The 18,033-nt window shown below is 36.4% G+C and overlaps 1 protein-coding gene and 1 long non-coding RNA gene across 2 annotated transcripts in view; one reads left to right on the top strand and one right to left on the bottom strand.

Moving 5' to 3' along the window:
• The window catches only part of gli2a (GLI family zinc finger 2a), an 89,821-nt gene that overhangs the window by 47,164 nt on the left and 24,624 nt on the right, over positions 1-18,033 (top strand). Inside the window, exons 4-5 of the mRNA XM_065251981.2 lie at positions 11,671-11,873; positions 15,205-15,381. Of these exons, the coding sequence (XP_065108053.1) occupies positions 11,671-11,873; positions 15,205-15,381 (380 nt within the window). The remainder of the gene's footprint in view (positions 1-11,670; positions 11,874-15,204; positions 15,382-18,033) is intronic.
• LOC135733429 (uncharacterized) lies at positions 7,323-9,291 on the bottom strand. The gene is made up of 5 exons (XR_010526948.2): positions 9,168-9,291; positions 8,746-8,843; positions 8,458-8,577; positions 8,263-8,377; positions 7,323-8,124 (listed from the first exon to the last, which is right to left on the bottom strand). It is a non-coding gene; the product is annotated as an uncharacterized lncRNA (long non-coding RNA).

The following is an 18,033-nucleotide window of genomic DNA, read 5'->3' as shown; positions in this document are numbered from 1 at the left end:
TTAAGCAGTTTCAAATGACAGACAGATGAAAACAAGAGAAATGTGGATGGAAAAGAGTTGTTTTGATACAGAGCTGTCTGTAATGTTAACACTGATTTAACTACTTCTGTCATTTTGACATTTGTTGGAACACAGACCCGTTTACACCTGGTAGTAATGTTTATTACAGGTGATCTGATCGCAGATGAAAAGTGCTGCTAACTGTAGGTGTAGTTCGTTTGAATGCGTATGATTTGTTAAGAGTAAATCTCACATGTTAATGCTTATACACAACCTTACTCTTGCCCAGCTTTTTTCTACTCGTATTGTGTTTCTGCTCATATGTAGAGTACAAAACCATAAGTGTCTTTGTGCTTTTATTCACAGATTCATTCCTTTCTGTTCTCAGGGTCATTTGATTCATAAGACTCAACCTTGACTGAGTCTTATGAATCAAATGACCCAAAGATGAATATCAATATACGTAATGAATTGCATATCCAAAACCACAGTATGCAAAAAACATTACACGGGAAATACATGGATGGTCTAATGCTTTCACCAAGATTTCTCAATATGCATTTGATGCAGACTTGTCTATCTCAGGACGAAAAAGTTGACAGATTAAAAATACTGTACTGGAAAAGTCTTAGATGTGAATCTTGTTTAAAGTGTAATATAGCAGCATGTAAGCAAAGCCAGAACCTCAGTGACAGCAGATTGAATAAAAAATGCACATCCCGCCTTACTAACTGGTATTTTTCATTTTGAAAAAAACTTTAACATTGTGGTTTGGAATTGAGATATTTTCAAACCAGTGTGTGTAAACAGATGTTGTCCAACTCTACTATATGTAATTAAGCGAATTTGAAGCAAAAGTAGTTGTTGAACTTATAATTTGCCGAAAACATTCAGTTAATATCATACATTTTGGACAGAGGTGGTGTTTAGTGGCTTTTGCATCTGAACATACACTGAAAAACGAAAAGTAAAATTATAAATAAAATACACAATTAATTCATGTACAAAATTAACTGTGTGGGAATAGTTAGTCGTATTATATATTTTCTTGTATTATTTAACTACACTAGTCAACATATGAAGTGGATCAAACCTTTCCTAAAAGTTGTTTTAAAACCAAAACCAATTGACTAGTATATTTCATAGTCAAAATTAACTAGTAAATTTTTATCAAAAACTTTAGCGTGTTCAAGTCTGCTTAAAAAAATCTGATTTCATTTAACTAAAGCATATAAAATCCATTAAATTTAAACATTCAAGTGAAAGGAACTTAAAATTATCAGTACATGTTGTAAGGAATACCCATAATCCTTTTTGGCTGAATATTTTGATTATTTATGCTTTTTTCACAGAATAAGATAAGAAAAAATACTTAAATATTTGTTATAAAATGTCAAAGAAATTTATGCTCTTATATTATTAATGTTGTTTTGTTGTAAATAATAATTTTGTGAAGTCAACGTTCAAGGTGTTTCAGGGCTCAAAATTAACTTTTTTATTTGGTAGCACTGGTGCTCCCAACTTTAAAGAGTTAGGAGCACCAACAAAAATGTAGGCGCACTCATCCAAAAATTATGAAGCACCACAACTACAATGTATAAGTTTATAGATTTATTTTATGAAAAATTTAACACCACAACTGGGCTTTACGCAAGAACTTAATGGTGAAATTTGATTGGTTATGTAATGTTGGAGAGAACGCTGAACCTGGAACAGCACACAGCATACACAATCTAAATCAAGTCACACCACAACAAAATAGGCAGTCGCAAAAATGCTCCCAGATATATTTTAAGGTCGCACAGATTAAATTTCGGTCGCATATGCGACCAAAACAGTCGCAATTTCGAGCCCTGTGTTTACTTACATGAACCCTGTTTAGAACATTTTTATTATATTTCTATACACAGTACCGACCATTCTTGTCAAAACACAGTTTTGTTTGTTTTATGTGGATAATCAAGTTTATTCAATGACTACCTTATAGTCAGTCATGAATTTTGTGTTACCACTTATAAAACTAAGAGTAACTAAGTCCATACAATTATATTAAAGAAAATAACAAACAGTAAATACAATCTATCATACAACATTAAATAATGTTTATTTAATATTTTTAGGAAAGCAATGCTTCAGTATTTTAAAAAAGTAATAGACTTTACCTAAACGATTAAAATAAATCTAACTTCTAAAACAAAAATAATAAAGTGACATTTACTTAATTATTTAACAAATGTTTCATGCATTAATAAGTAGTTTTTATTTGGTTTGGTAGGTCAGTTGTACTTGAAAAAGCTGTAAATTTTACTAGTTTTTGCAGATTTTTACAAGGATTTTCAGTCTATATAGCCTATATAGACACCCATCTAAAGGATTATTAGGAACACCTGTTCAATTTCTCATTAATGTAATGGTGTGGGGGATGTTTTCTTGGCACACTTTAGGGCCCCTTAGTGCCAATTGGGCATCGTTTAAATGCCACGGCCTACCTGAGCATTGTTTCTGACCATGTCCATCCCTTTATGATCACCATGTACCCATCCTCTGATGGCTACTTCCAGCAGGATAATGCACCATGTCACAAAGCTCAAATAATTTCAAATTGGTTTCTTGAACATGACAATGAGTTCACTGTACTAAAATGGCCCCCACAGTCATCAGATCTCAACCCAATAGAGTATCTTAGGGATGTGGTGGAACGGGAGCTTTGTGCCCTGGATGTGCATCCCACAAATCTCCATCAACTGCAAGATGCTATCCGATCAATATAGGCCAACATTTCTAAAGAATGCTTTCAGCACCTTGTTGAGTCAATGCCATGTAGAATTAAGGCAGTTCTGAAGGCGAAAGGGGGTCAAACACAGAATTAGTATGGTGTTCCTAATAATCCTTTAGGTGAGGGTTAATGCTGACTATATACAGTATATATCTGTCTGAATTTATGCAAGAGCCTCACCAAAAAAAAATATGTTTGAATTAGTGCTGCACAATTAATCGCATCGCAATCGCAATCGCGATGTCAGCCTGTGCGATTATATGACAGCAAAATGCTGCAATTATATTAAATAAATAAATGTGTGGACTTGTTAACACAAACTTTCTGATAACAGTTTGATGATTTTCCTTGCTGTTTAAAAAAAGAAAGAAAAATGAACAAAAAAGGCAGTGCACGTGTGGCATGCACGTGTGTTGCGTGCGTTGTTACTTGTGTGTGCGCACCACGGAAATAACAGAGCGAAGATGAATGCAGAGGAGATTGACAGTGATCTGGTAGCTGAAAAAAAAACTCTACGTCTGTTGTATGGCGGTATTTTGGATTTAGGATTACTGACACTGAGCAGTTACTACATCACGTGGCAATACCAAAACATTTCTAGTTTTACAAATACACATTTTAGCATTATCCCTAAACTGTGTGTGGATTTTCCTTAAAACCCATCAAGTTGACTCATGATACCATTTATTATAATCGCAATCGCACATCGCAATATTAGCATCAATAACCGCAATGGGAAAAATTTCCCAAATCGTGCAGCCCTAGTTTGAATTTTCTAATCTACAGCATGCCCCAGATGTGGTCGGTACAATTAAAAGCTATAATTGGTAACGTTTTTTTTTTTTTGTAAAAGTATACAAAAATCAGTTTTTGAGCAAGTATACCGAAATAAAGTCTTCAAAACTGTCTTCTTACCTTACCCTTATTCACGCTGGTAAACTTATAATAATTATTTAACATTTGAGGTGTTGGCTACAATTTCACATCAAATGTCAGTGTAGCATCATTTGACTTCCATCCACATAAAAAAGTACATAAAGGAAACTGCAATTTCATGTTTCAAACTGAGAATGTGATGGGGAGGCAAAAGTTATGCATCTTTAGGTTATCCCAGAAAATATCATGGGTTTTTGTATCAAAAGAGTCGCTAATGAGATTTTTATATTTACAAAACAGCATTTGGGTCCCAACATGGCCACAAAAACCAGGAAACTGCTAACTTAAAACAATAGTTAAGGTATTTTTTGTTCCCTTATATGTAATTGAGCTTTCACTGACTCTTCCTGTAATATAGATACACATAAGACACATAAAAGTAGCAAATGGAGACAGTCATTGTATTGTTACTATAGGCAGGTACCACCCATGGTGCCGCAATGGTACCTGCAAAAATGACAGGTAGCAATTAAGGAGAAGCTCTCTAAATGCACCATGACATACTCTGTCTCTGACTAAGGTCTCTTTTAACCATTCAAGTAGCATCTTGTCAGAGAGAGGGGCGTAACAATGAGACTTTGGCTATCATTCTTGTCAGTAGGGGCCCAATTTTTCTTATCCCCGACAGGTAAAGTTGTAAATGATGGCTTATTATTGAATGCTCAATCAGCCTCTGCTGGTTTCTTGATTTACTTGTGCGTTGACATGTTGTCTTGTCAGGGTTTTTTTGTCTTTTCTCCCAAACAATTGGAAATGTACCCAAAACACAAGGTTAATATGTGTTTATGTATTTAAGTTTATATGTCTAAGAGCCGTCTCTGGTGCTGTTGACTTATTTTTCCATAGTACTACCATTGTGGTGTATTAGAATTCAATCTTTGCCTTACAGTGTGAACAATAAATGAAAATTGATTTTTTTTACAATTCGTCATTGCATTTTGTTTGTAGTCTTTACCAAAAACGACTTGCACTGCCTTCTCTTCCCTGCTGGCAGGGCTACGTAATGCCTGCTTTTCATGGTCCAATTCATTCCCAATAATATTAATTCCCCTCCTGCGTTTGTCTTGTTCAATGTTCAGTTTCATAAAGTTGAACTTAAGTAATGCATAACTTTGACTGCCTGATGTGCACCTTTCCAAAAATGTTACCTTTGTACATTGCATCTGCACAGAACATATCAGCTGTGATTGGTCTGCTTTGTACCCAGAGAACGTTTTTCCACCAGGAAATGCAAAACATTGAACCTTAACGAACCCAAATGCACAGATAACGCATCTCCGCTGCAAGTTTCCTCAATTCTGAGCACTTGCTCCTGCAATCCACCTACCCCCCACCTCCCAGATGAAGGGTAGGTTTGGTGTTTTGTGTGTACCGCGTCTGTTTTCTCTCCGCTCCTCAAGAACAGAGACGTCTTTATGGCTGTCCATTCATGGAGGCTGATGGCAGAAAGTTGGCAACTGGTCAATCCTGGTAGTCTGCAGGCGTTTACTGGAAAATGAGCACGACTCAGGCTGGGTGCAGGTTGGCCTTCGAACAGAGAGGGTATAAATGTGAGGCTGAGATGAAGTCGGCCTGTGCCAAGCATAATGCATCTGATACCCGTCATTCAGATAGCCACTGTAGGCCCTGCTTGTATTTCGTTAAGCAGTTACAAAAAGCAGTTTATACGGTTTAGAAAAATGCATGTATTAATACAGCTGGGAAAAAATGCTGGTTTTAAACTGATCTAGTTGGTTTCTCTGGCTGGCCAATTAAACCAGCCTGACCTGAGAAATTTTTTCAGCTATAGGAAAAATTGGACTTGAGTCAAAATCCTTAAAGGGGCCATGTCACAAGACGTTTTTAAGATGTCAAATAAACCTTTGGTGTCCCCAGAGCACATAAGTGAAGTTTTGGCTCAAAATACCATATAAATAATTTATTATAGCATGTTAAAATTGCCACTTTGTAGGTGTGTCTTTTAAAATGTAAATGAGCAGATGAACTGCAAACACTGATCACAATGATGGTGGTTTGTTGCAATTGAAACTCAATTGTGCTGTGAATTATTTTCTCTCTCTCTCTCTCTCTCTTTCTCTCTGCACCAAATGGTAGTGCTGTGGTTGGATAGTGCAGATTAAGGGGTGGTATTATTATAATAAGAGCTCGTTATGACATCATAAGGAGAGCCTAATTTTAATGACCTATTTTTTCATGTGCTTGTGGAGAATAGTTTACCAAAACTAAGTTACTGGGTTGATCTTTTTCACATTTTCTAGGTTGATAGAAGCACTAAGGACCCAATCATAGCACTTAAACATGGAAAAAGTCAGATTTTCATGCCATGGCCCCTTTAAGTGTACTGGTGCTTAAGCTTCTATTTAGCATTTTCCTTTATAAATTAAAGATACAATGTGGGACTTTTAAAAGGATAGAATTATTAATGCAATATAATGTACATAACTATATTATTAGTGGTGTAAAAAGATCTTACAAAATGAACTGTATTGTTTTATTACCTTAAAATGAGCCTTTATTACAGTATTTTCAGGACTACAATTCGCTCTGGAGTATAAGTGGCAAAAATGCGTCATGAAGACGAAAAAACATATATAAGTCACAATGGACCACACGTCGCATTTATTACGAATATGATTTCACAAAATCCAAGCTGAAGCACAGACATTTAATCTTTATTTAATTAAATTATTAACTACTCAACTAAACAATAGCACACAGAACAGCAGGCTGAATAGGTGTCCGTACGTTAACGTAACATTAACAGTTATTTACACGATAAACAATAGCAAACAGAACATATGGAGGCTGAATAGGCTAAATGAACAGAACAAGCCAACAAGCATCAAGTTTGCAGGCTATATGTATAGTGGACTGTCACGGCTGTAAACGGTAATGTTGTGTCCATGATTCATATATGTCAAAATGAATTCATACTGACTTACAAGTCGCACCTGACTAGAAGTCGCAGGACCAGTCAAACTTTGAAAAAAGTGCGACTTATAGTCTAGAAAATACGGTAACTACACCCGGGTCCCTCACTGTCATGTTTCTACAGTAGTCCTAAACGGATAAACTGTTCTACAGAGCACATTTCGTCATGTTTGTTCTGTGACATTAACATTATTCGAAATAGAAGTTTGTTGAAATTCACAATCTCACTGCTAGATGCCAAAAAATGTGTATATAAATAAAAGAATTTAGAGATCAGCTCATTTGCATTTAAAAGACACACCCAAAAACGGCACATTTTTGCTCGCAACTACAAAACGGCAATTTTAACATGTTATAATAAATTATCTATATGATATTTTGAGCTAAAACTTCACATATGCACTCTGGGGACACTTAAGATTTATTTGACATCTTAAAAAAGTCTTGTGAAATGTCCCCTTTAAAGTACGTTTTTTCTTTTAAAATAAATGTGCAGCCAGACCCTGTTTGCCATCAAATCGTCAAAAAAAAAAAAATCTTTGCTGTAACTTTACACAGCAAAATCACTGGTGTTAAAATAACACCCACGGTGTCAAATTTAACACTGGCAAAGTGTGTATATGTGTCCACACTACACTGTGTTAATTTAGTCAAAAGTGTAGTGTTAATTTAACAACACCCATTAAATGTTAATTTAACACTCAATATTGTTACATTTGACCCTTTGTTCAACACTATTCATTGTTGTTTCCACACTACACTGGTGTTGGCACACAAATACAGTGTTAAAAATTAACACTCCTAATTTAAGGTCAACACCAGTGTAATGTGAATTCAACAATGTTAAGTGTTAAAATACTGATTAATAGCCACTTTTGTTGCTAATGGGTTGTTTCTATAAAAGACAAATGACAAGAAATATTGCAAAACCTCTTTTTATTAAAGTACATCACATTTAATATTTACATTGATACACACAACACTTTGCATTTAATACTGCTTATTTAAATACCTCAGCTACAATTAGAATACAGAATACAGTATGGAATAATGAAAGTTATCTTATACCACAGCGCAGTGACATGAAAACCACTTATTATAAGGTCTTTAATAAATCAATCTTTTAAAAAAAAATTAGCCACCCTACTCAAAACTTGAACATTAAAATACACTGCAATTACCTTACTGGCAGGCAGAAATGCTTATCCTTCACAATACTAAAGATTTTTCCATAACAAAACAGACATTTCAATTCAAAAGACGTTTCATTTTTCTTAAATACGTTCCAACCTGGTATTTAGTTCTGTAGTTGTTTTACTCATGATGTAGCGGAAGGCTGCATCAGTGGTCTTCATCATGCAGGGAATGGCTTTTTGGTCCAGAATGATGCAAAAATTCTGGATGCAACTTCTGTTCCCAACACAGAGCAGGCAGGGCTGTGCTGATTCATCCACCTCAAAGCATGGATTGATGCTCATCACCTAAGTGTTTTAAAAGAGTGTATTTGATGAATGTATTTGATGTGTATTTATGAACTTGTATGTATTTAAATGGGGGTGAACAATGCAACCAAACTAACTGCTGAATAAATAACTAGAACAAAATACCAAAAAACTTACACAGCACAATCAGTAGCTTCAGTTGCACATTGACCCTCTCCAGTCTTTCTTCCTTTCACAAATGAAGGTAAGAGATGAATGAGCCAGGGAAGAGCTGCCACATAACTGTCCCGTCCTAGCAAAACAGAATTTAAACACCATGAGTACACAGTTAAACTTTAAAACCGTAAAAGCAGCAAACCCATGTACACTTACCATATTTAAACTCCTGTTGACCAGACAGAGGGTCATCCATATCTTCATCAGGATGTAGTCTGCAATTATCCTTTATTGTTGTATGTTGGCTATTTTGCAATACATCACCTCAGCATATTTCTGCAGATTTTCAAAGACAAAAAGAGTCAAGAAAATACCAAAAAGGGTGCAGTTTTAACCATTATTTGAATCAAAATCATCTATTTGAATCATTATTTAACCATTATTTGAATCATAATAAATCATGTTAGAGACAGTGTACAGTATTAATGTACTGTGTGTACTCACATAACTAGTTGGTAAGCTCTTATCCTCCAAACTGGGTTAAGGAATAACAGTTCCAGAATTCATGGGTATGCCGTATTCAAATATAGTCTGGTAGGGTCCTATCACAAAAAAATGACAATAAAGACTCTGAAAACTCAACATTCTTTTTATATTAAAAACAGCACTCAAGACAATATGAATCTTCATTTATACATTTTCTAAATAGTAATCAATTTGATTGCTATTTAATATGATATCAATTGCAAAACGATGTATGAGAAGATAATATATTTTTATTAAAGTTGGCAGCAGGTCATGTGAGTTTCTTTCCAGATTAATAATAATAATAATAATATGTACAAAACTACATATACTAAAAAGATTGGTTAACTGTTCAGTTATGTCAAATAAAATGATTTATATGTATAAATATATAAACTTACCTTCTGTAATGAATTTATATAAGTATTAGCAGTCGTTTCTCATTGGAAGTCATCCATGTCAGGTCTTCTTTAATAAACTGCCCTAAAAACAGCATCTCTTCTGAATGATTTGAAGCACTCAGTGGGTACTTTCACCAAGCACCTATAATGACAGAAAAACAAATGTTCGCCATATAGCCTACGTTTTACACTTTCCTATGTATTTGCCATTTGCATCTGTCTGACATCTAGCGCCATGAAAAACTTACAACACACAATGCATCCAATCCAGCAATCTGTGCATACAAATGATGATATATTGTGATGTTTTGGTAAAATTAATTGTTGGTTTGGCGATATTTCCCCTGTTTGCATACATCTTAGAAAAACGCATGACGATGCGGTTGCGGTTTTCTCCGTGTTTTTCAGTAATTTGAATAATTAACCGATATCCGTGCACTCACGTGCATGTAAACGACCTCGTTAACTCACGGTATAACGAGCATCATATGGTGAATAAACAAGCTTTCATTTAACTTAATTTCATACCTTCAATTTGTAGTGCATGTAGCGTTTTATCATGGTTCAATTCTTTCGTTCATATCTCCTGTTAATATTATCCTTATTGGTTAAAACTTTTAGCTAGCAGTTTAACTTTATACTAAACTAACAAGGGAACAACGTAACACAAGGTAGCTCTGATTAAACTGAACCAAATAACGAACAAAGGGGAAATAAAATGGGAAAAATATCTTATTTAGGTTTTTTGGCATATGGCTGCGTAGAGTCAGACAGAGAAATAACAGTTTAATTTAGCTAAACCATGTGAATATTATGAGACTGATTTACCTGCTCTCTTCAGTTCTCCTCTGAAAGAAAATGGCGGTAAAATCCCTGACAGGAAATGTTTAGTGGAGGCGTGGCTTGATTTACACCGCTCAGAGTGAAATCTGATAACACCCTTGTTTAACACTGACACTGTCGTGAATATAACACTGGCCTAGCAATGGCAGTGTTATTTTATTACCAGATAGTGTTAAAACAGCATCAACACTGTGTATTTAACACCATCCCTGAAAATTTAACACTGGTGATTTTGCTGTGTACAGTCTGAATAAAACCATGTGAAATGCTGACTCTGATTCATACTAACTCTGATTTATACTAATTCTGATTCATAGCTACTCTGATTCATACTTCTGGTCATTTCCTGTTTCTCTAAAAGTCTAGGAAAATAAATAAAGTTATTGCCGTATACTATAAAGTGGTCTGCTTTATTTAACACCATTCAACATTTCAGTGTTCAGTAGCACTCCATTTAGGGTATTCTCGTGGACTCAACTGCAATAAAAAGCTTACGGCTGTCCTTGAACTTCCTCTCGTCCAGGTGTTCGGCACCAAACGCTAACAGGTACTTGAGCGATTTAGTGTTGGAACCACACATATGCATCTCTTCAAAGATCTCTACTTCCAGACCAACTAGAGTTACAACTACCTCCTGGCTGGTGGACCGGCGCACAGGCGGTGTAGATATCTGCCAAGTCGTGACACATTTATGTCCTCCACATGACCTGTGGGCTATCTGTGAACTCCTTCCCCATCATCTTGTTTTACACCTCAGCATCTTCTAACGGAGAAATGAGTGGGAAGTTTTAAACATCTCATCACAACACTTGGAGGCTTGTGTGTCTGTTTGAAACACATCCTTCTACCCAGACATTACAGCTTACCATGTACTACATTGTCTCGACTTGTACCGCCTCGGGCATAAAGAAAGGAGAAACATGTATACTTTTGGGAGTCATGAAATAAAAAATGTGACCAGTTTTTCGGTAGATGTCTGTAAATAAGCTGGTAAATAAGACACTTTCACCTGAGGGTTCCTTCTCAGTGTTACTGTTTCTAAACATGGAGTCAGAATTAAATATGCAGTGAGTTATATTAGACTGAAGTTTAGTGGAATTGAAATGTTAACAATGTGCACAAAAATATTGCTTTTTCATTAAAAAAAATATATTTTTAGGACACACCCTAAGAAAAAAATTTTTGGGTTCCCACTTGGGATATACTACAGAAAGCTTATTTTACATTTACCTACTTTATTAATTAATATTCACGTAAGGTAGAGAATGAATAAATAAAATCTGCACATACAATATACTACGAAAACTTGACATATGACACATTTACCCACATGTGACTGTCTAGATTTGTGCCGCTATTACATAATGAATGTATAATAAAAGTCCCATTTGGGGATTTTACATGCTGTGACTTGCATTCAACACAAATTAAATTATTTAAATGACTGTCTTTTTTATAACGCAATGTCCGATAGCACAAGCACTCTTAGACTATTTTAATATAATGTCTGCCAAAATGTTTTGGAATAAAGAGTAGCCGTATGGATGTAAACAAAAGTATGTCGTGCTTGGGTAATGGTTGGGTTCAACAAGCTCTTTTTGGCATCTTATCTCCATAATCCACTAATACCAACATCTGTTTTATCATTGTCTTTTCCTAGACCTCATGGATTATCTGGAAGTCCAGTTATCTCTGATATCTCTCTGATCCGACTGTCACCTCACGCCGCGGCTACAGGAGAGTCCCCCTTTAACCCTCCACACCCGTATGTCAATCCACACATGGAGCACTACCTGCGATCTGTCCACACCAGCCCAACCCTGTCCATGATCTCTGCTGCCCGAGGACTAAGCCCACCGGACGGTAAGTGCAATATTAATATCTACCAGCTTTATTAGGAATGGCAAGCTGTTTTGACATTATGGTCTCAGTTGTGTTCCTAAAGCTCAATTGGTAGAGCATTGTGCTATTACTATAATTGTAGTCAATGGTGCCCAAAAACGATTTGGTTACAAACATTGCCCAAAATACATATTGCAGCTTGCTAGGAGCGACTGCTATGTTCATAAAATGCTAGAAATGTCCTTCACTGCTTGTCACAAATATGCAAAACAGGTACATAATTAAGTTGTCAAAAATATGATACAAATACGCCTGTTATGAATATATTATTTTTAAAAATGTCATTGGCAGCGATATACTTTTTCTTGCATATGACATTGCACTAAACTAATAGATCATTAAAACAAAATCTAATTAAAATGACTTCTCATCCACTTCGCTACCACTTTTAGCATAGCTTAGCGTAATCTATTGAATCTGATTAGACCATTAGCATCACGCTAAAAAATAACCAAAGAGTTTTGATATTTTACCTATTTAAAACTTGACTGTTCTGTAGTTACATTGTGTACTAAGACTGACAGAAAATTCAAAGTTGCGATTTTCCAGGCAGATATGGCTAGGAACTATACTCTTTTTCTGGCGTAATAATCAAGGACTTTGCTGCTGTAACATGGCCGCAGCAGGCACAATGATATTACGCAAAACCTGAAAATAGTCCCCTGCTATTGAAAGTTACCAAGGGGACTACTTTCAGGCACTGCGGGAGCTGGAAAATGAGGTTATTTTCACAAAAAGTGGAGTGTCCCCCACTACATGTTTGTGTCGTTTACATTATATGCACTTTTATATGCTGATTGCCAACAAAACACAGACATTTGATGCATTTTTACATACTATCTGTGACTCGTGACCCGGTTGGAATTGCCCCATTTCAATGTAATCCAGCTTTAAACACACATGCACAACTCCACTGCTACCCCAGGTAAACAAACTATATCCATTGTTATGTCCATGTTAGCTCTTGGTTGGTGCATGCATGCGCTATTCCGGTTAAAGTGCCCATATAAGGACTTCCACATTATTTCCTGCACTGAAATTGCCCATATAAGACATAGAGCAAGATGAATTAATCTTTTATGATAGAAAAAACTTTCTGAAACTTGGCAAAGTGCATACTCTGTCACACGTCCAACTGCTTTTTTGACACTTTGCCTATGTTTAGCATGAGGAATCCAACTCTTAAACAGTTAATAAGTCAGAATGCATGAAATAGCTTTAGGCCTACCCCCCATGATGCTATTGTTGGTTAATACAAAGATGATAGAGAGCATCCCTTCATAAGAGAGCATTTATGTGTTTTATGTTTATAGTATATGGATGTATATTAGAAGGCATCATAAAAAAACACTGTTTATTGAGGACAAAGAGCTCCTCTTCAAGGTAAAACACGGTAGCGTAGTTTATCTCTTGCGGTGCTTAAAACAGGCCTGCTCTTAGTGCACATTGCATATTGGCCAGAATAGGAATCCACGCATATAAATAACATTGTTAAAGAGGGCAGTGGAGAATTTTCCGAACTTTATCTCATCAGCCAAAAGGCCGGTTGTATCGGACTTGTTACCACAACAGTTTAGGGACGAGTAAGCCAAATAAGAGATAAATCACTTAGCACAGTCTGTTGGCAGTAATGGGTTTGTGCTTTCACTGTTGTATAAGCAAGATCGTGTTGGTGATTAAATGGCAAAGAAAATTTGGGAAATTAAGTGTGTGTATAGTTCAAATTCACTTTAAAAGGTCTCTCACGAAAACCTTGCATTTAATAAATGTATATATTTGCATGTAAAATTGCTTTGTATTCCTGCTTTAAAATTTTTTGTTTATTCAGTCAGTTTTAAACCATGGCCAGTGTTACATTGCATTATACGGACAACTATCTTCGACACTTCCCATCGGCATTGTGCCAGACCTTCCGGTTTGTAGAAGTCGATCATGTTCTTCCTTTACGGCTTCTGTTTAACACAAGGTCCGTGAAGGATCGCTGATAAAGATCAATGGAGACGTCCCAGCTCCAAAGCGGCCTCTCCGACTGCTGATCTGCCTTCATTGGTCCGTTGCCTCGGGGCTTTATCAGTCCCGGCCTCTGCCGTACCCCTCCGCTGTCTCTGAGCCCCTCTGGAGACACAGTTATACGATCCGGCAAGCGTGGAGAAAAATAAACGGCCTTGTTCTGCCATGAATCCAGCACAAACACACGCCTGTTCTTTTTTAACCTCGCTGGGGCCTAATTGTTCCTGATAGATCTGTTATGGCATGAATGGCCGAGCAGGCAAGAGGAGAGGAACGAAGTAAAACCCCCTTCATTTACAGGATCCTTTAACTTAAACAGTATGCGAACGGCTGCCGTTTTCACATTGTAAAAACATGTTACAGAAATAACGTAGCGGGCACTAATGGTAATCTGACCCGGGATGGAAGAAAAATAAATGTTGCTTTTGTGTATTGCCTTTGACACATTTAGATTGTGGTTTATTAGGTGCTGGCGTGAACAAATTTACATCAGTTTAGGTAAGGCGCAGAGGGCTAATCCGATATTTACTATACAGTATGTTGTCATCTAGATCAGTGGTTCTTAACGTTATTCCTGGAGGCCCACTGCCCTGCATGTTTTGTATGTCTCTTTTATCTGGCAGACTCAGTTCAGTTCATTGAGATCTCTTCTAATGAGCTGATGATTTGAATCAGGTGTGTTAAATAAGGGAGACATACAAAATGTGCAGGGCAGTGGGCCTCGAGGAATAACGTTAAGAACCACTGATCTAGATGATGGTTAAGAACGAATAAAAAAAGCAAGATCATAAAAAATGAAAACTTTTCCCTATGTTGGGGGGGGTCATTGGGGAATGTGTGAATGATTGACATTTCAAATAAACATTAAAGGCGGGGTGAATGATCTTTGAAAGCCAATGTTGATATTTGAAATCACCTGAACAAACACACCCCTACCCCAATAGAATCTGGACCTTCATTTGATAGACCCGCCCCACAAACGCAACCCAGGCAACAATGTCGGTTAGTAGACACGCCCCTTCCTGCTGTTTGGCTACAAGTGTGTTTTGGTACCCGGCCCGACTCCCTTTTCCAATTATATTTTTTTTAATCATGCACCCTGCCTTTAATGGACAGATGTTGACCCCAAAAAGATCGGACACACTTTACCCCACATCATGCATTTTGCTTTAGTGTGAAGTGGTTTATCATGGTCTCTTCCTAAATATATTGTCATCTTTACACAACTGAAACATAAAGTCCACTTATAAGTCGACATCTTTCCACTTATCTTTTTATGCAGTGACCCATGAACATCTAAAGGAACGGAGTTTATTTGGTCTGCCGCCTCCTCCCCCTGGAGCAAACCCATCTGAGTATTATCATCTCATCACCAGTCACCGAAGTCCTTATGGAGACCTGCTGATGCAGACAGGAGCCGCGGCCGCACATCTACCCGACTACATGAGCCCAGTGGACAGTAAGTTACCCAACCAACATGCACTACATTTTTAGGTAAATTTTTCCCTGGCTCTGTGGTTTGTTTGCGGCCCGACATATGGACTTGTGGCTCAACCAATGGTTTGATTTTGGGATGAGAACCTGTTAAATCTGAGCAATGGTAGACACAGTGTGGTATAAGAATGCACATTGTTGAGTAACACAACCAAAACTTAAAGGATTAGTCAATTTTCTTTAAAAAATCCATACAATTTACTCACCACCATGTCATCCAAAATGTTGATGTCTTTCTTTGTTCAGTTGAGAAGAAATTATGTTTTTTGAGAAAAACATTCCAGGATTTTTATCATTTTTCTAATTTTAATGGACTTTAGTGGACCCCAACACGTAACAGTTTTGATGCCGTTTCAACTGAGTTTCAAAGGACTCTAAATGATCCCAAACGAGGCATAAAGGTCTTATCTAGCGAAACGATTGTCATTTTTGACAAGAAAAATAAAAAATATGCACTTTTAAACCACAACTTCTCATCTATCTCTGGTCCTGTTACGCATCAGCGCGACCTTACGTAATTGCGTACTGACATATATACATATATGAAACGCACATTTGCGGACCATTTTAAACAATAAACTGACACAAAGACATTAATTAGTATAATTCAACATACAACAACGTTGGAACTGTCCTCTTTCTCGACACTTGTAGTTTCGCATACGTCATCCGTGACCTCTTGACGTGATGACTTATTGCGTGAGGTCGCGCTGGCGCATCACAGGACCGGAGATAGACGAAAACTTGTGATTTAAAAGTGCATATTTTTTATTTTTCTTGTCAAAAATGACAATCGTTTCGCTAGATAAGATCCTTATGCCTCCTTTGGGATCGTTTAGAGTCCTTTGAAACTCTGATGAAACTGCAATTTTAAACTGCATTAAAACTGTTACATGTTGGGGTCCATTAAAGTCCATTAAAATGAGAAAAATCCTGGAATGTTTTTCTCAAAAAACATAATTTCTTCTCGACTGAACAAAGAAAGACATCAACATTTTTGATGACATGGTGGTGAGTAAATTATCTGGATTTTTTTCTAAGAAAATGGAATAATCCTTTAACGCAGCCAATACAAACTCAGAAATAAAGGTACAAGAAGATACGAAAGTTGTCACTTGGTCGGTACCCTTTCAAAAAGTACACTTGCACCTAAAAGGTACATACTGGTAACTCAAAGGTACATATTAAAGGGTACATATTAAGACTTTGCTAAAAGTAAAAGGTAATACTTTATCTATGTTAAGGCAAAAAAGCGATTGTTGGGTAAAAATTAATTGTGTACAAGCATTCCACATCAAAACCGAAGCTTTTTTCACCCATGTATAAAACATGACTCAAGTCGAAACATCTGTAAACATCACAGATTGTAGCAATTTACGAGGCGTTCGTCTTACGGCCTCTAATTCAGATTGGCCTGCAGGTGTGATGTGTTATTATAAGTTACATTCTGCACTTCCCTTCAGTCTCACCTTAAAAGGCAAATACACTGTAAGGAAGGGAGACATATTTTTTTCAGTTGGCTATGCCAGGCCTTTCATCTCTGCTCTTTGTTTTCCAACTAGTGTTATGGCAGTGACGTACCCCCCCTCCCCAAACACCCCTCCTTCTGCTTTGTAATGTGTACAGTCTTGATCTTATAAGGTACAGATTACTTCTTTGCTTAATAATGTGCCGTTGTTAAAAGATGCCCAGAGGATCACTATTTCCCCTGTCATCGTATAATCTTCAAGGGTGAGCCAAGGTTGCAGGTTAGGTCCCATGCAGGTTTCGGTTGTCGTTCAGAGTTTTCACTAGAGGAGTTTCTAGGAGGTAAACGGTATGTGTTCCTGTAGATCATTTGGTGGAGAATTGCATTAGCAGCGCAAAGTTTGTGGGTTTGATCTCTAGTGAACACACTCCTATACAACTTGAATGCACTGTAAGTTGCTTTGGATAAAATCACTTTAACATGACTTTACTCAAGGAGGTTTATCAAGGTTATATTTTCACATAATATATTGTCATTATATTATATTATATTATGTTTTTTGTACAAAATATTAAATCACAAAAAATGAATTGAACACGGTTTTCAAAGGCAGGGTTATTATAAAACATAATTTTAACTAGGGCTGGGTATCGATTCAGATGTGCCAGAACGATCGATCGGTTCGATTTCGATTCACAAGCTATCGATTCGATTTCATTTCTCTGAAAGATTTCCAATTCTCAAACCGATTTTTTTTATGATTCAACTCAATGAATATAGATTTAATACAAATACTATATTTATAAAAAAGAACAGTAAACATAAGTTTACAAGGGTAATTAATAAAAATAAATTAAGAGCCACAAACCTTTATATTAAACTCTTTTATTTTAGGTACACTTGGGTACATACACAAACAGAACCCATCTCTAATTTTCAAATGCATATAATTATGTTAAATACAATACAATTTTGATGCAAGATGAAAAATGTATGCTCAAAAAAAGTCAGAACAGTCTGGTGGAGAAGACCAATTAGATTAACGTTAATCTTAAATTCAATGTTTGCGGAAATAAATATGAAAAAATATCGATTTGGGGCCTTTTAGAATCGATTTTGAATCGACCCCCCCCCCCCCCTCCGATTAAT

This window comes from Paramisgurnus dabryanus, chromosome 15 (genome assembly GCF_030506205.2).
Source record: "Paramisgurnus dabryanus chromosome 15, PD_genome_1.1, whole genome shotgun sequence".
Classification (NCBI taxonomy): Eukaryota; Metazoa; Chordata; class Actinopteri; order Cypriniformes; family Cobitidae; genus Paramisgurnus; species Paramisgurnus dabryanus.
Note: the sequence above shows the minus strand (reverse complement) of the source record. Positions and strands in the feature narration are given on the sequence as shown.